General features: G+C 45.4%; 2 protein-coding genes across 4 annotated transcripts in view; one reads left to right on the top strand and one right to left on the bottom strand.

The window, feature by feature from the left end:
• Positions 1 to 25,733, top strand: part of LOC144720196 (gamma-crystallin S-like) — a 52,284-nt gene that overhangs the window by 13,362 nt on the left and 13,189 nt on the right. For 2 of the 3 annotated variants that reach the window (XR_013585729.1, XR_013585728.1), the window contains one exon: positions 1,378 to 3,632. The exons of the other annotated variant lie outside the window; for it this stretch is intronic. The gene's annotated coding sequence lies outside the window, so the exon portion shown is untranslated. Of the gene's footprint in view, positions 1 to 1,377; positions 3,633 to 25,733 lie in introns of those variants that run through there. 3 annotated transcript variants of the gene reach the window in all.
• Positions 17,988 to 18,931, bottom strand: LOC144720443 (uncharacterized). The gene is given in 3 exon segments (XM_078597244.1): positions 17,988 to 18,116; positions 18,118 to 18,263; positions 18,266 to 18,931. Coding segments are annotated over 3 exon segments (726 nt in total). The 5' UTR covers positions 18,717 to 18,931.

Genomic DNA, 25,733 nt, shown 5'->3' with positions numbered 1-25,733 from the left:
ATATAAATGTGTCGTTAAACCCGCCACCTCCCGACACAGCCAATTAGTAAGGTTTGTCACGTAAACAAAACATGCCAATTAGTTACTATTTCAGCACACCGGTGTGTTGGAGAGTGAACCCACAACATTTACAATTCAAGTACGACGTTTTGCCGACAATTACAACCAGACTCATCAGGCGAAAGTCTACATGTTAAACAAACACATAACCACCCACACAAACATTTTTAATCTATGAATTGTGTGCCATGAACAGCCGAAAGTCGAATCACTTGTTGTACTGACTTATATTATTCTTAGTATTTACGAGTTTTTTTTTACTTATCACAGACTCAATTCAACAACACTTTTATATCACACCACGTAGCGTTACACTATGCTATATCAATCAACCAATAAATTTTGTCTAAATGTAAGCATTAAACAGTATACGTTTCCTCGTGCAATTGTTTAATTAGTTCCTAACATTTAACTTCTCTTAAAAGTGCATTGTTCCAACAAGACATGTAACTTTTTTGTTAAACCGCTGCACTCACTTGGACATTTTATCTACCTTGTGACATTGTATTATATCTGAGGTCGGTTATAGATATTTATAAAACCGAATTCAGACTCGTACACATAATTGAGATGCTCAGCAGTATCATCTGCTTTAAAATCTATATGCATTACATTACATTTACTGTCGACAAAATGCATCACTTAATCATCGCTAAACTAAAATTTACATGAAGTCAGTCTTGAATATATACAGTACGTAACTGCGTACAGCAGCTGAAGAGGGCTGCATTAAATGCACGATAAATGCTGCATAGCAGCACAGATACCACACTTCGAGCAAACATGACACATTGTATTTTTGATAAATAAAAACGGACGACTGGCGTCTACAGTAAGTTATCTCCCCGATGCCGCAGTTGTACATTTAAATGTTTAGTTGCAACAAAAATACATTCGTGTTGCCTCATTTAATCATTTATGCCTGATTATATATATATATATATAACTTTTATATTTAAAATAACCTAAGTTTAAGACGGAACAATGTCCAAGATTCTTTAAATTATTTCCGTACCATGCTCCGAGCTGCATTTTGTATTTGAGGGGTACATTATTACAAAACTCTCATTACCGCTGGAACTAAAAAGCCACACGAGTGCCTGCTACAAGCAGAAGCGCACGGACCTCAGACTGCGCATATTTGTACACAGAGGACATTTCAAATGCATGGCAGTGAAACTCCTATAATTCGGCAAGTTGCTAGTAGCACATAAAATCGCCCACGTGATCGGCCCCACACTGCCGCGCACAACTTTCGGTGTCCGCAATGCCGCGTTGTATCCTTTAACCGCGGTGTGCGTGATGTTGTCGTTGCAGCTGTTGAGTGTTGGTCCCGTGCGAGCCGAGCCGCGATGGGGTTTGTCGTGGCGCTGCTCGTCCTGGGCGCGTGGTGCGGGAGTTGCTCGGCCCAGGGACGAGAAATAGCTTGCTTTGCGGCCGGCAAGGATGACCTTTGCACCTGCTCCAACAAAACGGAATCATCGCCTGAAACTGTTGACTGCAGTAGCAAAAAGCTGACCACTGTTCCGACTGGGATTCCTGCAAACACCGAGACGCTGAAGGCAACTCAAAGTTTTGCGAGCTGAGAGGGGACTTAGTGACCTTGAAAGCGGGGGGGGGGGGAGATTTGTTTTTCTGTTAATTATGCTGCGAAGGGCATCTCCTGTAATTCACATTGTAACGCAAGCAGTACAAAACACCAATGCATTTCCAACCCCTGGGATTGTGAATGTGCTAGCATTATCTATTTTGTAAATTGGCTGAAAGAAAACCCAAAACACGACTCTGGTGCATCGTGTGAAAAACCGGCTGGAACGGCCGTCAAAGATGTTAAGACAGAACCCATCAAGAATGTGCCTTGCAAACACGTATATCCAACTCCCAAAATTACAGCATCGTCTCCCACCCCTGCTACACCCATCTTCATACCGGAGTTAAATTCGACCACCAATCTCAATGCAATCCATGAGCACAGAACGCACACGGATGTGTGTAACATGCCTTTTGTCACACACATGTGCTTGCTATTTTGTAATTTATTTTCAACGTGCTCGCTTTGTTTCATTATAAAACCGCTGCACCGTTATTGAGTGGTAAAGTAGACATCCCCGTTGCATGGCGACAAAAATATGGACCACGTTATTCTGCATCCTGCTATTGAGCTTATGGAGCACAAACAATAATGAAATTAATGCAGTGTATACTAAACAGGCTTATGATTGTGCTTTGTTGTAGTGATGCACAGGCTTTCGCAGTCATTTCATCTATTTCCCACTGCTATATCGTCGATAGTTAAATTTGTTATACTCTAGGCCTGCTTTTGAATGGGACATTCCGATAAATGTCAAACACCATTTTATGAAGTGGCATGTTGTAAAGATAAATGTGTATATCGACGAAAATGAGCGTACGGGTGTTGCTATGGCTTGTGCTTTTTTAATCTACATTCAGCAAATGTACAACAGCCTACAGTACGCATTGCAACTTTGTTTTCAAACGTAACACCATGACTCGTAGCCAATGAGATTACCACTTTCTTTTTTAGTACAGGTTAGGATAGCCGTCAAAATGTACCTTCTGTCCTTCCGCTGTGGTCTAGAAGACCAATATAAAAGACGGTACTTGAATCAGTCAGGGGTGAAGGCACACAATGTTGGTGTGATCAGGCTATGAAAAAAACGGGCAAAATTAGATTGTAAATGTGGACAAAAAATCCCTTAAGCGGGTTTACCTCAGCACAATGAGTCCAACCGGGGTTTGTATTTTTAAATGTGCACTTTGCGAGGACAGCCTGACATTTCGTTACCACTTCGTTCAAAGCAATAACAGGGAAACTTTCTTGAGCGAGAAGACGTTAGTGATGCTACGTCCTGCCAGTACACATGCACGACCTTGTTCAACGAAGAAATGAGAATACAAGCAATGGCATACAACATAAGCTTTGCGCCAATCAGGCTCGGCTAAATGGTCGTTGAGGTACGGCATCACAGACCCATGTCTATGATATGGAGGGACGAGCTGAATAACACGTGCGCTACACAGCGGCACTAATACAGCACGTGGTCCTGTAGATTAGTGTTGAGGCCCGTAGGTTTGCACAATAGTTGTTAGCCTTCAGACAAAGTTGACAATGCTTCAGAAATGCCTGTAGGTGTTTATCTTGGTCAGTTCTGGCATGCTGATTGCGAGCTTGGGCTGAGATGTGACCAGGAGACGGTTGTACAGTCCCGACAATTACATCTTTGAGGAGCTTTTGAGCGTTGCCTAAGCTCCCGGGTGCATTGGTTCTCTCTCCCACGTGCCGCACTCTCGTTGTGGTAGGGACTAAGCGGAGTCAAAATGGCGTCGACGTGCAGCGACGCTCTGCTGTTGTACTCTACACGCCTCATACATTTACATATTTGGAACGCAGCAATTTGAAGGACTTTCTGCAAAACGGGTTTCCTAAACAGTTGACATTTGAACAACTGCTGTCCATAGGCCTCCTTAATCTATCTTTAGTAATTTGAAAATGTATAAAATTACCACACTTTGCATGAATATATTTGCCATTAAACTTTCCATTAAAATAACTCGTCTGCTTGAAAGTCTTGTTCAATGGCTTACTGTAAGTGTCCTCTATATACACGAATGCTCGCATGCAGCATCATGAGGGGGGGCGACTAATATCATGGATCCTGTTGTTACCCCGTGGTGTCCTCTGAGTTTTCCTGGGCCACGCTGCTCGTGTGGATAACAGGAGTCACTGGTAATAAGATTGCGGATAACAGGAGTTCTGTACTTTTACAATATTGTAGACTGTGAGCAGCGATTGTAATTCCCTTCGCTGTACCGAAGATAACTGTGAATTCTCCTGACACAGCGCTTATACCCACATCCTGTTCCCAAATCCACTCTGTTCCACTACACCAACCACACCACTGGTTTCATCCACAGTATTCTCACAAAATACGGTCGTCGCGTGAGCCAATACCATACCGGCCTGGACCACAATCGTTCCCGGACCCACATTAAGCACTTGTAAGAACGGCTCCTGGTCGAGGCGAAGGACCATCTGTGCGCCTACCAGCGCCAATCCACAGGTCGCTGTGTTCGATGGAGTCAGAAGGACGTCCGCCTTCGGATCAACCTTTCCCAACTGCATGCGATAGCATAACGGTACAAGCATCTGCGAGCCCGGTGGAATTTCCACCGAGTCCCTGCCAAAGGCTTGGACCATGACACTCGCTGTTGTACTCACATGCAGAGATGCCAAAAAAAACAACTTGCGACCCAACGGCATTTCCACAGAACACTGATCGACCAGGATCTTAACGACCATTTTTCTCAGAAAATCGGTACCCAAAAGGCAGGGCACCGCCAGCGTCCTTGAGATTAGCATGGGTCCAACTACAGCGAACTCGCCAATTTCGATGATGGCCTCCACCTGCCCAATGATACCCATACTCCCACCGTTCACCACGATGCAAACATTTACAACAGGTCGCACTCATCGTTCAGACATCAGCAACAATTGGAAAATGACATCGGAAAAAATGGTGGCCGAGGGTCTCATCTCCACCAAGACACAAACCTCATTTCCCTGAAAAGAGCCAGACACTGCTGAAGAACCCGCAGCCGCCGCAATCACTCGATGCGCCAATTTCCTCCACTGTGTCCCCGAGCTAGGCCACCGCTGTGTAACACAATTTCGTTGCCTGGTGTCAATGTGTGTGCCTTGCTGGGTGGAGATAACCCTCGAACCCTTAGATGTCTGAAATTGTAATATGGGCCGGATGTCTAATGTGTCTCGACTCGCCTGTTGGGGTTGAGATGTAGCCGTCGGGTGGAGCTATGGGCGCCGGAGTCATGGTTGCTGCCCGAGGAACGTTCTGACATCCTTGCACGAAGTGCTCCGGCTGGCCGCAGTGGAAGCAGGTAAGCGAGGGCCTCCGTAGCATTGAATCCTCTTGCTCACACGGTCTCCAGCTCCTCTGATGCCGTGCGGCATCCCCTTTCCTCCGACTCCACACCGGGAGCACAGCAGCGATGTCCTCAGAAGTCTCATTCTCAGCTGGCTGCACCATGACGTTCTGTGGCGACCACCCCTTCAGCACCCCATCTCGGCTGGGGTCCCCTGTCCTTGCCGCCATTTGAGATGCAAATTATCGTGGGCCTGAAGACATCTGGCGGCCCACCGGTATGTCTGTTCATCTTCGTCACACGCAGGCACGACAACCCCCATCACTCGTGCCAGTCCCAACATCCTTTCCATGATGAGCGAGTCGAGGGCTTTCGGATCCTGCTCCCACCAGCACACAATGTGCTGCGGTAGGCGAGAGGCATCTCGGCCTCCCCTCGCCTCCGCTGAAGAAACTTGCTGTGTGTGTTGGAAGGTGACTCGTACACGTCCGCCATTTCAGCATAAGCACCTTGAAGTGTAGACTTCTTAGTAGCGGGAAAAGCCCTGAAAACAGCTAGAGTGTAGTCATACAATACAGTCGGCAGAGCTATCAGCACCTCATCTTCCGTCCAATATACCGATTGAAAGGCAGCCTCAAATCGCCAAGTAAAAGCGCTCCAATCGCCTCTTGCCGTGACTAATTATTTAACTTGAGGTAATCTTAGAGTACATTCGGTTCCTCTTTCCTCACTCCTAGAGGCGAGTACCGCATCTTGCGTATCACGCTTGTTTTGTAAAATGGCGGACTCGGTTCGCGCCTCCCCCATGCCGCCCATAATAGCGGCTTCTGGCTGCGTGTTTTCCATGCCACGTGTAATGGCGGCTGTCGCGCTTGCGGACGTTCCCACCAGAACGTCAACTCCCGGCTCCTGGTCGCTCCTTCCCAGCGATGTCAGTGCAATGCGCCCAGCCATTGTCGTCTCCATCATGAGCGTCAGCAACTGCACGACAACCGCCCACAACAGGTCCAGCTGTACTGACACCATCCGCCAGCTGTCTTCGGGCTGCTGGTGCGGAGTGGCTGCTCCCGGTTCCACCATCTCTGGCGCAACCAACTCACTCGCCACGGCTTCAATAACCAGGACCACGGTTCCTGGGATTGGTAGGAGGTTTTGAGTCGCATTTTCATCGTCGTCGGAAGACACCACAGGTGGGTTCCGTTTTTGCTGATGCTTAGACATACTTCCTTTTTCGCTGTCAAGCACTAAATAATGTTTTCAACAACTTCTGACTCCAATGGAATGAGCGACTTTCGCGACACGTCGTGTAGAAGGTACTTATTTATTACTCACACTGGGCACAACACAGGCCAATACTTATTCCTTCTCACACTCGGTATTAACGTCTCTACTGGCTACACACAGTCGATCACTTGGCGTAGTCCCATTGCCATCAGTCGGCTACGCTGCTGGCTGGCTAGTGTGACGATGATGGTGATGGAAACCACGCAGGAGATCTTCCACGTGGCCGGACAACGGAGAGAGATGTCGGCGAGCAGCGATGCAGCCAGGACCCACGACTCCACACGAGCCCCGAGCCCTGGGTTTGCTCCTCCTTATACCCCCGCAGGTGTGGCTAGGTCCCGCCTCCGGCCATGTCCTCTCGTGGAACCTTTGAGCAGATTCCCGGAGTGTCTCGGCTACCCCCACCTTTTACCTTTGCCCCAGATACACCTCCTTCTCTGATTGGTTGTTACTTAACCGTACCCGTGATCCCATTCCAGGCCAGCAGGTGTCACTCTGTCATTACACCTGTATTATTGTGTTAAAAGTATTTGGACCGTTGTCTAATTTCTTATGGTGTATAATCTACAAAAAGGACCAATCCATCATAGATACATTCAATGTCTTTAAAATGCCAGTGGAGCTTCTGAATTGGGAACCGCATCTGACCAAACCCAAACATTTTGTTGCTTGGACTTAAAAGACACAAACAGAAAAACAAGTTACAATATCCAGTCATTAATATGAAACTGAGAATATTGCCAAAATAACGTAAAAGTCATTTGCACCATCATAACCTAGGGGTGGTCCTGATATGGCTCAGACACAATTTTCCATTCATGTTGAAGCAGTGGTTCTTAACCTTTACTGCAGCCTTGCATCCCATTGGTTCTCAATCGCTAAAACATGTGTAATGTAGCACTGAGAGACGCTGTCTTCTTAAGTTATATATATATTTCTAATACAATACAGTCCACCCGACTTGATGACGTGCTATCAGAGGGATGCAGGTTGACTATATTACAACTGGGTGACTCTATGTGGCTGCTACACGAAGTTTACTACATAACTGACTGACTATAGAGGAGCCGACAATGTAGTAGCCACGGCGGAGATATATAACTTCCTTCGCTAGCCTTCCAAAACAATGAGGGCGATCCAAAGCAATGACAGCGACGACGGCCCGGACTCTGACTCCCCACAGCAGCCCTGAGCCCCGCTCTGTGCTGCCTTTTAATCTCCCCTGGGCTCGGTTATGTCCCTTTTCCAGAATGCTCTCCTGTTGAAGATTTCCTTAGCCTCACAAACACCTCGTGGGTTTTACCCCTCCCCCCGCGGTGACTCCTCACCCAGTTACCTCACTTGACCCTGCCTGTCCTCATAGCTTTAATCCTTATTTGCGGCCATTAGGCCCCATACTGTCCTTACACATGTGTAGTGCAGTCCAACCACGTGGAGATGAGGAATACTATTGGACTGATTGACATTTATTAATACATGCTCTCACACTGTATCCTACACTCACACCAGTGTACTTGCACTCTATTCTCTGTCCTTCACTTGGTCCTGGGATAATTATATACGTCGGGCCCACTCCGGCTACCCCTAGGCCCTCTCACCCATCTGCCCGGGGCGGGGGATCAGCCAACATCACCCCATGATGAGGAGAGAGACCTCTTCCAGCCGATCTTTACCCTGGCTCCCCACGACGACCCCGTGCACATCACATGGGCCCCCTTAAAAACCCTTTCGGCAGCTCCTCCCCCCAGCTCGGCCCCGCCCACTTTCCCAAAAGTGCTTTCCAAAAGTTCCCCTACGTGACCCGTGAATGTTACGTCATCCTTGGCCTCGCATAACTCACCACCAACTCGCACTTCCTTACGCTCATCCCTCATTGACAACTCACAGTACTCCTTTACACATGTGTAAGGACAGTCCAGGGTGATGTAGGAACAGTACAGCTCCCCATGGCCATGGTTACTAATTAACGTGACAGAAACAGACAGGGTCACTTTAGGGTAATGTGGGATCTAAGTGGTCATTAATAATTATTTATGCTACGGGCACTGACAGGGTCGCGTGAGGAGAAACACGGAACCTAAACGGACGAAAAATTGTAATTTGGACAGACAGGGCCAGCTGCGGGGAGAGAGGATTCTGGAAGAGGGGCGTGGCTGGGTCGTGAGAGGGATAAAAGCCGGCTTGGAACAGGGCTCTGGGCTGCTGTTGTGGGGTAACCAAGGAGCTGTCGTCGCCGTCGTCATTTTGGAGCGGGTTGTCTTCATCGTCCTGGAATGGGCACCTTGTAGTCTTGGAAGGCTAGAGTTATATTGTTTCCGTGACTGCTATGCATCCCCTCCTGTGTAGCTAGCCAACTACACAGGGAGAGTTGCGTAGAGTCACATAAGTTACCCAAGTGTATATAGTCACTCGTGGTTACTCGCTAAGTTGTTAGTGAGTCGGTGGACTTTATTCATAATAAATATACATATAAATGAACAAGAAGGTGTCTCTGAGAGCTACATTACAGTGATGTCAGAAGTGGCTATGGTAAAATGCCGAAGAAAGGAAAGCATAGGAACCCACCTGTAGCAGCTTCATAAGAGGAGGACGACCAAGGGATCCCCCAGCAGCCCCTAGAGCTAGTGACGGAGGTGGCATCCACCTTACTGCCACAACTGCATGCTCCGGAGGAGGGATAGCGGAGATGGGTATTGGATAGGTGATGCATGCTGTGGAAGCTGACGAAGCAGGGATGGATAAGTTGTGTGACGAGAACCCTAAGTTGTCCAGGGCGCAATGGGTTGAGTGTGAACCCTGTTAGGTGAGGCAGCCAAGAAAAACGCTGCCAGGGTGCAAGCCGCAAACATAAAAGAATAACGTGCACCGCCATGTATACTTGTTGGCATGTGTAGTAGAGGATAAAGCATGGCTTTTACTTCCCATAAGTGCCATTGCATACATCCCCGAAATTGGAACCGGCCATGGCAAGGGCCGGTGGAAGTTGTGGAAGTTCGACGGCTGCGGTGTGTGCGAGAGCGGGTGGGTCGTCGCCGCTGGGTTGTCCATGCGTCACGCTTAGAGCCGTATGTGCATCCCCGAATGGTTGATTCCTCCCCACTGTCTGTGCGGTCGGGGTCTGGGGTGTCGGACGGGCCAGGGCGGTTGGCCGATGTAATCGGATGCAAAGGAAAATGTGTTGTGCCACCCGCAGTTTACGAATCCCTGACGTCAGAAACGTGCATTTTGAGTATTTGGCTACAATAAATTTCCAAGTGATAAGCCACTTCGTTGAGCTATCATTTTTCAGTCAGGTCTCTTCTGAAAAATAGCTTTATAGCTCAATGAGCCTTACCTTGTAAAATAAATAAAGAGAATAAAAAAATAGTTTTTGTAATAAATAAAGGTGTCCAAGTGCATGTGTTTACCAAATTCCATACAGAAGATAAGTATATTCCCTTTGAAATGCTCGTGCACAACTACAGAGCAGCACTTCTCAGTAACCCTACGTGACCACTGCCACTTCGTGAATTGTTTCGTGCACCGATCTATAAATGTCACGCAAACAACAAATACATTCACAGATTCAGATTGCGCCATCAGTGCTTCTATGGCATCACGCGCTGTCAACTTTCGCATCACGATGCTCTGAAGTTTGGATGGATACTTGGATTGCAACAAAAAAAAATCTGTGTTGGTTACACACCGATCTTCAACATCATCACCAGCGTGTCCCTGATGGTTTTTCACTTTGGAAACAAATTTTTACCAGTCCCATCATCCAAGATGACCGTGACTACTCATTGTGGCCTTCTTAAATATTACTGTCGCACCATCACTGCTTCTGTTGGGCATGCAGATATCAAGCACAACGCATATTCTTAGACAGTGGCAAGGTGAGCCACGGTCTAAGCTACATGCAGTAGTTTGCTCGTACGGTATAAAACATGTAATCAAAGATTATATGAACAAAAAAACATAATACTGGGAAATGTTGTGTACAATTAAATATAAAGCGTGCCCGCAACAACCCCTGGGACTGTGCCTGTTCCGACATTATTTACTTGAGAACCTTCATTGCAAAAAACACGGACAAAATCTCAGGCATAGAGGGTGCCCAGTGCAACGGAACGTCAACGGCCGTCGAAGATGTTAAGGGAACCGCGGAGGGTTGGAGCAGCACGAGAGCCGCTCTCTATGGCAGCATGCGTCATGCAATGCGCCCCTCCCGCGTGTTGAATGGATACTTTGGAGACGGAGACTATTTTGTGCGAATGTAAGTTTTAGTTTGTGAGTGTCGTTAATCTGACAACCGCTGACATTAGTATTGTATTTTAGTAATTATCAGTTTGAGCCAGTGAGTACTGCTGTATGTGGTGTTATTTCATCAACTTGGACAATTATGGGGCAGCTCTTTAATATATAATTGTCATTGTTTACCCGGTGAATAAAATAGCACTTTGTAGAAATGTTGTCGATTCTACAGCTCCTCCTTTCCGTCCTCCTGTGTGGCTCCAGGGGACTGAGCACTGCTCAGTTTCTTGCAAAAAACGTCGACTCTGAGATTGATCGCAGTAACATCTCGACATCGTGTATTGTGTTTCTAGATGACCCAAGTCACACTTGTGGATATAGATATGTTGTGCTCGCGTCTTTTTGTAAAGAAATGACGTTGGTTTTAAACACTACATGGTTTCGTGTGGATGGATTATTTTAGAGAGCTCCTCAAATAAAATAATAATGATTGACGACAGCTGTGTGATGAAGTCAAGGTGATTGAACGATAGTTAGTCTCTAAAGGTAGGTCACCGTTTGTTGTAACCGGCCGGACCCGAGCTAAATTCCAAGGAACATAATTAATAGGCAGACGATACGTCTCCATCATATGGACGTATTGGCCGTACACTGGTGCAGCATAACACGCCGGTCCTCATAGAACAGTCTGATGATGTCTTTGTTGCCCTTGAGCGAGCTGCAGACTCTCCATCAGAAGTTGCCTAAGATTCAGCAGATGCTTTTATATTCGAACGTGTGACATAAAGTCATAATCTTTTGATGCCACCGTCCGCCAAAAAATTATTCCAGAAATGAATCGAGGCACCGTCCGACCAAGTCTTGGGCACGAGGAGTCAAATCTGCCTTTGGAACACCGAGCCAGTGAATTGTCAGGCTGGGTGCTGCTATGCTGCAACAGACTGTGAGGCTTCGTGTTCAGCTGCTCGTATAAACATTCGTCTGCCGACATCTTCGACATCACGAGAACTGATTTTGACACCACCACCACCGCCTCGCAAAATATTTTCTGAGTGGGTTGGGAATCGCGGGAAAATAAAATGAATAAATATATTTAGCGAACCACCGGTGTACCACCAATATGTTCAGTTATTCGTCTTTCCGCGTAAAAAATAATGACTGTACCACCATCACGGAGGAGATCATTTAAGCAGCATTGATTGACTACAAGAAAATTCTGGACCCAGAAAGTCGACCGATCAGCACTCCCATCCGCACGTGGGATCCTGGGCCGAAGTTTGCTCGTGAGTCCCACTGCAGTATTGGCGACGTTTGGGTGAGATAGAATTGGTTCCCGGCATGCCCCCCCTCCCCCCATTCTCGAGGGAAGCGGGGGAGCCATTGCTTTGTGGGTCTTCTCTGTGAGTCTCCACTGTGGGTCTCCTCTGTGGGTCTCCTTTGTGCGTCTCCTCTGTGGGTCTCCTCTGTAGGTCTCCTCTGTGGGTCTCCTTTGTGAGTCTCCACTGTGGGTCTCCTCTCTGGGTCTCCTTTATGGGTCTCATCTGTGGGTCTCCTTTGTGAGTCTCCACTGTGAGTCTCCTCTCTGGGTCTCCTTTATGGGTCTCCTCTGTGGGTCTCTTCTGTGGGTCTCCTTTGTGATCACAAACTTTGTGAGTTTGGTCTTCACCATACAGGTGTGTGGAAACAAGTCATGCCACAATCAAAAGCAATCTTTGAGGACCTCAGAAAAATAGTTATTTGTGCTCATCAGTCCGGAATGGATTACACAACTATTTCCAAAAATTTGTGGCTCCACCAATCCACTGTCAGACAGATAGTCTACAAATGGAGAAAGTTCAAGACTACAGTCATTCTATCCAGGAGTGGCCATCTTACCAAAATCTCTCCAAGAACAAACTGGGAAATCATCAAGGAAGTCACAAAGAACTCCAGAGAAACATCTAATGATCTGCATGCCACTCTTGACTTGGCTAATGTGAGTGTTCATGACTCAACTATCAGAAAAAGACTGAACAAGCATGGTTCATGGAAGGATAGCAATGAGAAAACTACTGCTCTCCCAAAAGAACATTTCTGCCTGTCTGAAGTTCGCCAAAGAGCACACAGATGATCCACAAGACTTCTGGAACAATGTTTTCTGGACAGACAAGTCAAAGGTAGAACCTTTTGGCCTTAATGAGAAAAAATATGTTTGGCGAAAGCCAAAAACTGTTTTCGAACAGAAGAACCTCATCCCAACCGTCAAGCATGGTGAAAGTGGGTCTTGCAGCAAGACGATGATCCAGAACCTACAAGCAGATCTACAAAACAATTGCTGCACAAGAAAAAATTTAGTTTTATACAATGTCCAAGTCAAAGTCCAGACCTAAACCCCATCGAAATGGTGTGGCAGAACCTGAAGTGAGCTGTCCATACAAGGCAACCCTCAAATATCACCGAGTTGATGGAGTTCTGTTAGGAGTAATTGGTCAAAATTCCTCAAATCCGATGTGAGAGACGAACCAACGGTCATAGGAAACGCTTAGTTGCAGTCATTGCTGCTCAAGGAGGTGTCACCAGTTATTGAACCAAAAGGTTCACATACTTTTTCCCACATGGTTATTGAATTTAAAATCATTTGAGGAAAAATATATTTTAAAAATATCATGTGTTTGTGTCATTTGTTTGATCAGGTTATCTTTATCTATTATTAGGACTTAGATTAAAATCCAACAACATTTTACGTTTCAAATGTGTAAAATATGTGAACATCCTAATGGGTTCACAAACCTTTTCTCAGCACTGTGCATCTTTTACCTTCACCTTTGTAACATTGCCTGCATACAGATCCATTGGCTGCTGAGACCCTATTCCATTTCTTTGTTACATCTCGCCTGGACTACTGCAACTTGTTCTTCTGCCGTCTCCAAAATCCCCTCATTCGCAATTTGGGAATGCCGCAGCAAGTCTCCTCACCCATAGGTGAAAACGTGATCATATCACTCTAGTACTACAGTCTCTACAAAGGCTTCCTGTCAAGTCTTGTATTCACTTTAAGGTTGCTGCGATTGTTTTAAAGAGCCTCTGTGGTCTTGCGTCTTCCTACCTCTCCTCCCTCATCTCACTTTATTTTCTGGCGCGTTGTTTCCACTCAAGCATGAGGGCCTACTTCTTACAAAGCCTACAACCGTTATTCTATGGGAGGTTGCACTCTATCAGCTTCTGCTCCTGATGTCTGGAATGTTCTTACATTTGAACTTCGTGTAATTGAGACTGGTCTTGTTCAAGTCATGACTTCATACTCATTTGTTTTCATGTGCATATAGCTAATGCGTTTTTTATGCTATATATTTTCCGTGAAGTGTCTGGAGATGCATAATTGTGAATGTTATTGTTTTGAAGTATTAAAGGGGAGTGACACTAATAATCATGAATGTGTTCCGTCTGGGATTCCAGCAAGCACTGAGAGACTTGACTTGAAGTTCAACCATCTGACAAACATCCCCTTCAAGGCGTTTTGTGAGCTAAGAAGTGAATGCATAGTTCTAGCAAAAGTCTAATGTATGCTTAATGGAATGTTTTAGGCGTGAATAGTATAATTATATCTACATTACAGTGGTATAGATAATCACATATTTTAAAAAAAGATGATATTTTTAAAAAGCCATCAATGTTTCTAAGAGTTTAAGCTAAGAAATGTTACTAAATGCATAGTTGCAAAATGTACTCAAAAATAGAAAAAAATAATAGCCAGCCTATAACTAATTGTGTTCTATTTTGTCGGTCTAAATATTAAGCTATAAAAGTATATTCGACAATAAATGATTTTATGCCTGTGAAAGGAAATGTCGGTTTGGGGGATTGTACTAAGAATTCAAGAGTGGGCAAAACACTTGGGAATGTACCGCTTGGATTCTTTCAGAAAAAGCTGCATTACTTTGTCTTCATATCTCCTCTCCATTACTCTTGATCTTCATCTCCAATGCTTATTCACTCCATGTCCGCTGAGCCTCTTTATCATTGAACGATGAAGGTCTCGTACCAAAAAAAACCGTCACCAATTACAGTAGAAGTCCATTAAGTCCCTGTACAATAATCCGTGAACCTTTACAATTCGTGGATTATTGCTTCCGTACACCATGGCACACTGCGGTGGATTGAAAAATGCTTCGCGAACCAAAACCGCGATTTGTAGAAGTGGGTCGGGATAACATGAAGCTGTAAGGGTTTTAGTTCTCAACTCGCAAGCACCCGATGCTCTGTTATGAAGTTTTGAAATGAAACATCTATGAATTTTATTACGTTTTGAATTAGATAATTGTATTTCTTCATTAAAAGCTTATATCATGTTACATCTGGAAGAATTAATTGAAAACGACATTTCGTGTGAATTTTCTCTCGTCGTTCGGTTCGATGCGGACTTTCACCTGTTTGGGATAGCGGGATCGAGATAAAGGCGACATAGAGCTGGCCGTGCGAGAACACTGCCATCTGCAGATCGATTCCAATGTAATCGAACGTCTGTCCCTGCGACTTGTTGATTGTGATAGCGTATGCGGGGATAATGGGAAATTGTCGTCGGCGCAAAACAAATGGCAAAGTCGTGTCGGTGAGGGCCAAGTCGATTCTGGGAATCAACACCGAATCGCCTTGGTTACACTCGGAGATGATCCGCGCCTTGATGAAATTTCTCGCGAGCTCCTCGACAATCAGTCGCGTGCCGTTGCAAAGTCCTTTCTTTGGGTTGAGATTCCGCAGAGGCATGATGATGACGCCCTTGTTCAGCAGCAGGACGTGAGGTGGCACAAGCTGAGTTGCAGCTGTGGTGATTGCTACATTGGAGAAATGAAACGTCATATCTCTGATCGTGTCCACGAGCACAAGTCAGATCTGAAACACGGCAAAACTGAATCTTCCGCCGTTGCCGATGATTGCTACAACGTTGTGGGCTCTCATGAAATTGTCTTTTCCAAGACCAAGGTGCTCTGCAAACCTCCTGGCTACCATCAAAGGTTTGTACACGAAGCCATCCAAATATACAAACACGGACATATTTTCAACCGTGATGATGGGTACAAACTTAGCAATCATTGGAAATATGTTATTAACCTTGCAAAAAAGATTTAACTACACATATTTGGACAATCTTATTTGACGGGCACTATTCTTCAGTTACCGTATAGTTTCTTCTTCTTTTTTCACACACTGGTTTTCCTGCTTTAAGTTTCATCACACATATTTGGCAAATCTAGAATTAATCCCAGCAACGTAGCAAAGTGCTGTTTCATCTACAAAACAAAGGCTCAGTCCCATTCACAGCAGCCGCACCTTTACATCAGTCGCACCTCAACAACTCTTGGAACCTCCCAGTTCAACCAGTCTACACAACAAAGGCTCATTCCTAGCAGCGGTTTCAGCCGCACCACCTCGACAAAAGGCTCAGTCCCATTTACAGCAACCGCACCTTTACATCAGCCGCACCTTAACAACTCTTGGAACCTCCCATTTCAACCAGTCTACACAACAAAGGCTTATTCCTAGCAGCGTGCTTCAGCCGCACCGAACCTCACAATAATAATATCCAGGGGCCTACCTTGGCTCCTCCCACCCTCAACCAGTATATATACAAGGACTGTTTTCTTGGAATGTCTCTTACTTGAAACAGCAATCGTGCTGTGACGGTTCCACCTGAAGACGGAAGCTTGTGTTGCCTCCGAAACGTCCTGATTTTTTATTTTATTTTTTATTTTACTTTTATTTATTTAAATTTAAATTTTTTACCTACGTGACTTTACCGAAAAAACCTAAGAATATAGGTCGTCTATAGACATATCTCCAATGCTGCCGAAGATGGATTCGATGAGATCTTCCATTGCCACCATCTGCTCCGGGATTCGAATTGTTCTCTCTTAGAAGATTCCCGTAACTGGGGGCAAGCTGCCTGTTCTAACTATAAGTAGCCATTCGTTGTGCCCATTTTGTCACTCGCTGTGCATGTTTGTCATAAGCAACCGGCTTGCCTTGATATAGCACCCAACGATGTCCGATCGCGTTCCTCATGGTACAATGGGAAGAGTTGCCGCCTACAATGAAGACTTTGTCGCCGAATGGTTTCTCTTTGCCTATCACCTTGCGCAAGAGCTTGTCGATGCAACGAAGTCCATTCTTCGGCAGCATAGTAATTTCATACTCTTTGGTTCTTTCGGTAAAGTAACGTAGTTAGAAATAAAATTAAACAAATCACTGCGTTTCGATTACAACACAAGCAATCATCATGATTTTATTTTATTTATAACTACGTGACTTTACCGAAATAACCAAAGGGTATGGATTCCTGCAGTCATGAAAGCTTCAAATCAAGATCATAGTAATTTCGTCGATGATGATGAGCGAAGCTTTGCACAGAACTTCGGCTTGTGGCGATGCAGGTCGCATGCAAGAGACTGAAGTGTCGAGCAAGGGAACTGGGAGCTTTAATCCACTGTGAATAGTACGCCCTCATTTGAACATTGTTCTGGCGATGCCTGTCGTTGCAAATAGCAGTACAATTTGTCCTCGACTCCGGATGTACGCTATGAGAGTTGTGTAGAGGAAGGTCTTGCCCGAACCTCCGGGATCATCGAGATAGAAGCATCGGTTCGTCACATTCTCGTCATCCACAGCCATGATGATCTTGTTGAACGCGTCGAGCTGCATCTCGTTGAGCATCGCGAGACGTTATGTGCCCTCATTTGCTTCCTCAACTTGGACATACACATCTTCTTCCGGTGGGGTTCCCTTTGGTGTTGGCAAGCCAATTGCTTTGCAAGAAAATCCGTGCTGCTGCAGAACGCTGTTGATGTCGTAAAGTACTTTGTTGATTGCGGTGTCGTCGGCATCTCTTCGCATGTAGTCGAGAGTTAAGTCGAATTTGTGGTCCTCCCACAGCTTGAAAGGTGATGTGGGCTGAGAGAATCAGCAGATGAAAGCAAACATCTCGCGCAACTGCTTCGGCATGATGTAGGTGCTGGCATCCATTAAGCAGCGATCCCGGTCATTGTCCGAATCAAGAAGACCTCGCACTGAAGCTGCTGACTTGAAGCTCTTGCACACCACTCCGTCGACGGTCTGCAGCGACTCACAGCTGGTCGCACCTCGAACATGCAACAGCAGCATTCGAAGAAAGAAACGTTCTTCGTCTTTGATGCTGACCGTGTACATGTGGGACACGATCTTGTCGGCTCCTCTCTGCCGCTTCTGCCAGTTGCCTCGAACGTAGACATAGTGCTGCAGGATGTCCATGTAGAGCAACTGACATGCGTTTTGATCGCTTCCGTTCAGCAAGAACCACGATTCCAGCTTTGTGCAACCGGTCTGTGCTGCTAGCAGAGCTTCCTCCTCGTGTACAGCTTCAAACATTATCGTCTGTTGGTTGGGCAGATGGACTGGCAGTCTCATCACCGTGTGCGAGGAATCGTGCATCTTCGACTCGAGGAGCCGCCACATCGCCTCTGGAATGCTCACGTAACGGCAATCGATGAAATGGTGATTTAATTGTAGCGCAGTTCCGGCTGTCCATTCGAAGTGAGAGCAATGTTGGCACAATCGAATCCCATGAATATGTATTAATAGATGTACTTGATGGCTTGAAGGGAAGTGCACACTTCCACGTTGATGTGTGCAATTGTACTTGAGTGTCAAGTAGGGGTTGTATGGCACGACGTATCGATTGTCCATTGAAACACCTCTGACTTCTGCCTGCTCAGTGTATCGACGACGGTAGAGTGGGTAGCCGCTCACATTCGAGATTGTGGTATTGTTGAAAACTTTGGGAACTCCTTGCTGCACTTTCCGTTGTTCATGCAGGGGGCACGTAGGTTTGCAGCGCCGCACGGACCGTGCATCAAGCATATTGTAACAATCTCACGCAGTTGTGGATAGTTCCGCGTTGGAATTTCGGTGCACACAAACTGGTCGGTCCGTTCGGCGGTTGTGAACTTGTCCTGAGCTCGCAGAGTCACCAAGAGGTGGGCGTGCGGAAGGCCTCGCTTCTGGAACTCGATGGTGTAGACGTGCGCCTTCGATTCTACAAACACGCCGTGTTTGGTCAGATCGTCAATCAGAGCGTCCAACTTGATTTTGAATACACGGGCCACCAAGTCAGGTCGAGCTGATGGCTGCTCACCCGATCGAAGGTTGTCAGTGATTTCTGGCCAGCTTGGATTTGCGGTGAACGTTATGAAGAGGTCGGGTGCACCCCATCTCGCAAAGATCCACATTGCATCGCAGCATCGCTCATGCGTGTTTCTCGGCGATCTCTCGAAGCTCGAAGGGAGGATGACTGCGACACCAGCTGCAATGTTTGCATTTTGGGTTTGTGACGTGGTCTGCGAGATCTTGGTACTGCTCTGCTCGCAGTCACTGCTGATTTTGACGGTTGTAGTTGATTTTGACGGTTGTAGTTGAGATTGTTGGACGCGACTTGCAGGTACGAATATACCAGGGGTCGGCAACCTACGGCTCCGGAGCCGCATGCGGCTCTTTACGGGCTGCTTCTTGACAATATGTACGTATGTACAGTATGTACTCAGATGCATTGCGGCTCTTGAAATACTGAATTTTGTACCGAATTGGAAAGAAATGGCTCTTCTTGTTATTTTGGTTGCCGACCCCTGGAATATACCAACCATTGTTGAGTCAGCTTTCCGGCACTCATGACTGGATTGAAGTTGCCGCGAATCATCATTTGAGCTGCTTTACACTGAAGTATGCTGGCATTGTTCCCAACTCTATTCAGTTGTGTTCCCTCGTAAGCCTTGCAAGGCCAGTTTGGTTGCCATCCGGGCTCGCCGTATGGATACAGAATCGCGTACGTCATGGGATCCATGTTGGGACTCAAAATATTGAGGTTGATGAACTGCTAATTGGCATTCTGTGGATTCCTCGGGTAGATGCGAATGTCATGCTTGAACAGTGGCTCGCCATCCTCATAGACGAAGACCATCGACTTCGTTTGATGTTGGTGCTTTGTATCGTCGTTGATCCGACTTACGGTCACGTCTCAGCACCATGCTGACCAACGGAATTTATTTCTCCCGCTTCAAATGCACGGTCAACTTCTCGTGCTTCGACTTCGCGCATCAACTGGTAACTGTTGGGGAATCCGTTGTGCCGGCAGTAAAAGCGATAATTTCGTCCAGGATAGGTTGACGACACTGAGCATTCGCGGTGTGCTCTTGACGGATCTCCATTGCTTGCTTGCTGTCAAGCACGTACAGCTGCACGTACTGCGGTGCTTGATTGTCAAGTGGCTGCAGGTGAGATGTGCGGTGATATGTCTGGCCGTGAACCTTGAAGACATATGGGCCTCGTCCTGGCAAATCGACGATCTTCGCTCCCATCGACGCGAAGGAGACCGCACTGTTGTAGGATGGTATGTGATCGTGCAAGTGAGCGTGCTTCTGATGAGTTGGGTCAGCCAGCAATGCGTGGAGAAACTCAGGATATTCCAGCTCAACTCCGTTGATGTCCTTTGGCTTTTGCAACTTGAATTTTCCCTTACAGCAGCACGAAGTGAATTTCCGATCAACAGGGCGTTCTGAGATGAAGTTCCTCGAGCTGCAGAACTGGCAGGTGATGTTCAGTGGACTGCAATTGTGCGCCTCTACACGAGTGGCGTCGAAATTGATGGCTTCATTGCAGATCGCTTTTCGCTGACGCTCTGGAACTAAGCGATGACTCTGAACGACCGCTGCACGCCATGACTGCGATGGTTCAGGAGTTTCAGCCGCGATTCGAAGTCGATGGGCTGTGTCATCTGCTTCACGCCGCGACTTCGATTGCTCAGCAGTTTGTCGATTGATGTTACGTTGTTGAGATTCACAATGTGCTGCACTAATTCTCTCCAGCGACTCCTGACTTTGCTTAGCCAACCATCTTTGCTTTCGTTTGTATGCCTTTCGACGCTTTTTTGCGATGGGATCTTCGTCCTCATCCATAATTTGTTACTGGAAGGGAAAAAGTCTTTAAGGAACATTATGAAGGCAAAACGAGAGAGAAGAGTGGGCCGCCTCTCCTTGGCATCTCCTCGCTCTTCTCTCTATCTTTCAAGCGTTCATCATATTCATCATACAAATATAGATAAAGTAGTGCGCTTACCAACGTAATCGAACGTCTGTTCCTGCGACTTGTTGATTTTGATAGCGTATGCGGGTAGAATGGGAAATTGTCGCCGTTGCAAAACAAATGGCAAAGTCGTGTCAATGGGGGCCAAGTCGATTCTGGGAATCGATTCTGGGAATCAACACCGATGCACCTCGTTTTCTCTCTCTCTCGAACGTTCATCATGTTCATCATAGATAAAGTTGGGCGTTTATATTATTAATATCATTTTAGATCTGGAAGACTTCATTGTAAACGACATTTCGTGTGAATTTTCTCTCATCGTTAAGTAGATGTCCTTTGCTGGGGGTTCGGTGCGATGCGGACTTTCACCTGTTTAGGATTGCGGGATCGAGATAAGGTGACATAGAGTTGGCCGTACGAGAAGACCGCTGTCTACAGATCGATTTAAACGTAATCGAAGTCTTTCCCTGCACCTCCATCGTTCATGCACGGGGCGCGTATGTTTGCAGCGCCCCCTGCTTGAAAACGACGGGAAGTGCAGCGTTCATCATATTCATCACAAATACAGTTGGGCGTTTCTATTATTAATGTGTTTATTTTTTTGGGAATGAAGGGGATATATTTAATTGTGAATCCAAACAAAGATATCCACGTACTCTCTTTTTGTCTCCCCCTGGTTTGTCCTAGGCCAGGGGTCAGCAACCTATGGTTCTGGAGCCGCATGCGTTGCCTCTTTAAGGAATGCTGCTTATTGACATTATTTATTAAGGACCAGAGTCTCATATTCACCCACAGTGCATTGCGGCTCTTGAAATATTAAGTTTCTTATACCGAATAATAACCCAGGCTCTTCTTGTTGTTTTGGTTGCCAACCCCTGTCCTAGGCTGAGTGTGCACATTACTTAGAGCCGAGTGAAACGTGGACACGTGGCATCTCTAAGCACGTCCCGTCCCCATATGTTTTTGCCAGCCGTTATGCTTGCCAACCAGGTTGCAGTTCTTTGAACGTTGAAGTTAACTTCACCTTGTTCAAGTTAAAACTATATCACTGTGAATGCCACATTTATCTTCGCCTTGTGACGTTGGAGAGGAAAAATATATTTAATACCAGCCCTGTGTTAATGTCCTATTTTCTCGCAATGAATGTCTATTCAGGATAATTAGAGGGAGTTATATTTATATATGTAAATAACATACGTTTTAATTAAGTGGGTAGGGTTTTCCTTTCAAAGTTAAAATGTGATTGTAGACTAATTTGTGAGAATAAGAATTTTCAGAGTTCATAATGATTGGTATAAATAAAACACTCTGGATTGTTTTAAGGTGAACTCATTTTGATTTGTGGTGATTCTTCTGCCCAATGTTCCAACGACTGAAACATTACGTTAAGTAGCGATCTTAAAAATAACATCGCAATTGCAGCCTTCGCATAGACGCCTTTGTCAATAGCAAGTGAGAGTTGATGGAAATAAGAAAGGTTCCTTGCACAACCGCCCCATCGGGTTTTTATACGGAAACGAACGTTTTCCCATTCAATCGCGCCTGCAAATTGTTGACTGCATCATTATACCACCCATTGATGACCGTGACACTGATTACAGATCAGCCACTTATGAAACACTGATCAAACCAAACATGCTTCATCATTCCAACTATCACAAGAATAATAATAGCTGACAAAGCCTTTGCAGTTCCAGAACTAACGTTTTGGCATAACCTTGTTGCCTCTCTTAACATCTTAAAATCTTCCCTTGAAAAATGTGACTTGTAACTTTGATCCTTAACCGTGTATCGATAGTTACATTTTAACGTGCTATTTTATTGGTGTGGCCTGGGACTGTTCTTGCTGTTGTAATGTGAACTTATCTACTTTATATATTGAACGAATTTATTTGAGTGATTTGCTTACCTTTCCTATACTTTGCACTCCAATCGTTTTTTGTATTGTTTGTATCATTATGCAACACCCCTACTGGAAATCTTTTAAAAAAAGCTTTATAGCTAATCAGATTTCTCCAGGATAAATAAAGATACAGATTAATTAGAAATCGTCCAGTTGTGGCGTTGATTTTACGTGCACAGTGATTTTCTTTTTTGCAGCTTGAACGAAAATTTATTTCATTATCTATATTCATTCATATGAACGAGTTTTTTTTTATATAGTTGATTGTAATTGACTGATAATTACATTTGAAGCTAAGGTTTCTCAACAATGTTTCGTTTCTTTTTTTCCTTTGAATAAAATATTTGTGAATTTCATTGCTAAGCAAGCTGAGATTGTACAGCACGGTTATAAAAAAACAAATGCATTCAGAGATCCAGGTTACGCCATCAGTGCTTCTATGGCATCATGCGGTCAACTTTCGCATCACGATGCTCTGAAGTTTGGATGGATACTTGGATTGCAACAAAAAAAAATCTGTGTTGGTTACACACCGATCTTCAACATCATCACCAGCGTGTCCCTGATGGTTTTTCACTTTGGAAACAGATTTTTACCAGTCCCATCATCCAAGATGACCGTGACTACTCATTATGGCCTTCTTAAATATTACTGTCGCCCCATCACTGCTGCTGTTGGGCATGCAGATATCAAGCACAACGCATATTCTTAAACCGTGGCAAGGTGAGCCACGGTCTAAGCTACATGCAGTAGTTTGCTTGTACGGTATAAAAATGTAATCAAAGATTAAATGAACAAAAAAACATGATACTGGTATATGATGTGTACAATTAAATATAAAGCGTGCCCTCAACAACCCCTGGGACTGTGCCTGTTCCGACATTATTTACTTGAGAACCTTCATTGCAAAAAACACGGACAAAATCTCAGGCATGGAAAGTGCCCAGTGCAACGGAACGTCAACGGCCGTCGAAGATGTTAAGGGAACCGCGGAGGGTTGGAGCAGCACGAGAGCCGCTCTCTATGGCAGCATGCATCATGCAATGCGCCCCTCCCGCGTGTTGCAATGGATACTTTGGAGACGGAGACTATTTTGTGCGAATGTAAGTTTTGGTTTGTGAGTGTCTTTTAGTTAACGTTATTCTGACAACCGCTGACATTAGTATTGTATTTTAGTATTAATCAGTTTGAGGCAGTGAGCACTGCTGTATGTGGTATTATTTCATCAACTTGGATAATTGTGGGGCTGCTCTTCAATATATAATTGTTATTGTTAACCCGGTTGAATAAAATAGCACTTTGTAGAAATGTTGTAGATTATACTGCTCCTCCTTTCCGTCCTCCTGTGTGGCTCCAGGGGACTGAGCACTGCTCAGTTTCTTGCATAAAACGTTGACTCTGGGATTGATCGCAGTAACATCTCGATATCGTGTATTTTGTTTCTAGATGACCCAAGTCACACTTGTGCTCGTGTTTTGTTGTCAAGAAAAGACGTTGGTTTTAAACACTACATGATTTCGTGTGGATGGATTATTTTAAAGAGCTCCTCAAATAATAAATAAATAATGATTTACGACAGCTGTGTGATGAAGCCAAGGTGATTTAACGATAGTTACTCTCTATAGGTAGGTCACCGTCTCCATCATATGGACATATTGGCGGTACACTGGTGCAGCATAACACGCCGGTCCTCATAGAACAGTCTGATGATGTCTTTGTTGCCATTGAGCGAGCTGCAGACTCTCTATCAGAAGTTGCCTTAGATTCAGCAGATGCTTTTACATTCGAACGTGTGACATGAAGTCATAATCTTTTGATGCCACCGTCCGCCAAGAAATTATTCCAGAAATGAATCGAGGCACCGTCCGACCAAGTCTATGGCACGATGAGTCAAATCTGCCTTTGGAACACCGAGCCAGTGAATTGTCAGGCTGGATGCTGCTATGCGGCAACAGACTATGAGGCTTCGTGTTCAGCTGCTCGTATAAACATTCGTCTTCCGACCTCTTTGACATCACGAGAACTGATTTTGACACCACTACCTCGCAAAACATTTTCTGAGCGGGTTGCGAATCGCGGCGTACCGCCAATACGTTCAGTTATTCGTCTCTCCGCGTAAACAATAATGACTGTACGGCCATCATGGAGTAGATCATTTAAACATCATTGATTGAATACAAGAATTTTTGGATAAGTTTCAAAATAGTCTCAGAAGAGTATAGTTCCACTATTTGAGAACTTATGGAGCCGACATAGAACTGGTGGAAGTTCTAGATGGAAAAACCGGAGGACTTGGATACAAATCCACGGGTAGAACATGCAAACTCCAAATATACAGGCACCAGGGTCTGGATCGGGATTGAACCCACGCCCTCCTGTATACCAGGCTAGGTAGTTAACATCTACTAGCCACCGTGGTGCCCAAAGGGCATCATGTTATGATGCCTCTTGAATCTAAGTTGGTTCATCTATGAGACGGAGTCATAGCCACCGGTTTTAATTTGGCCATGAAGTCAAGTTTGCTGTCCCAGCCAAATTGTCTTTTCTGTCAAGAACTACAGACCCAGATTCATTTTTCTCTTGCCTAATTTGTTTTATTTTATGGGCTGCATTTAAAGTTAGAATGTTACAATATCCACATTAATCGGGTATTGTACTGGTATTCTGCCTAGGTATGGTTATATTTGTGATGAACCGTGCATATAATCACGCCACAAAGTGACAAGTGCGGGGGAATTTCATGGCTGCAGTAAATAATGAGATTATTTTTCTGCTATAAATTTCCACATGACATTCTTGGTGTCGCGAGAACTGCCGGCACAGCAAGCCGTCGTATATACTGGCGAATTTCCACCATTCTTATGTACAACGAGCCTTTTGCCCGTCCAAGGACGTGTGTATTTCAATAAATCTGAAACTTGCAAGCGAAAAGCAGACCGCGACGTGATATTCATTGCATCAATTCGCGTGCAATTTGTAAGGCCGCGGTGACACAGACTTATTTCATTCATAGGTTATAATCCCTTGTTCATCATGACTTCCTTTCTACTTCGATGTCTCAATAGCGTTACGGAGATCGCGTGACGTGAGAGCCTTTGTAGTGAGGGTTGTAAGTTGACGCTGAGGAATGGGGAGGAGGCGCCTCGCCCCCCAATGTGGAGTGACGTAACCCGCTAATTATCATTAATGGCGGGGGGGGGGGTCCATTTGGAAGACGTCACCTCTTCATGATTATTAATAAGGGAGGCTGGCCGTCGAGTGACGTCAA

The sequence above is a fragment of the Lampetra planeri genome, chromosome 8 (assembly GCF_965212315.1).
Source record: "Lampetra planeri chromosome 8, kcLamPlan1.2.h2, whole genome shotgun sequence".
Lineage (NCBI taxonomy): Eukaryota > Metazoa > Chordata > Hyperoartia > Petromyzontiformes > Petromyzontidae > Lampetra > Lampetra planeri.
The sequence above is the reverse complement of the archived record's forward strand: the minus strand, read 5'-3'. Positions and strand labels throughout refer to the sequence as shown.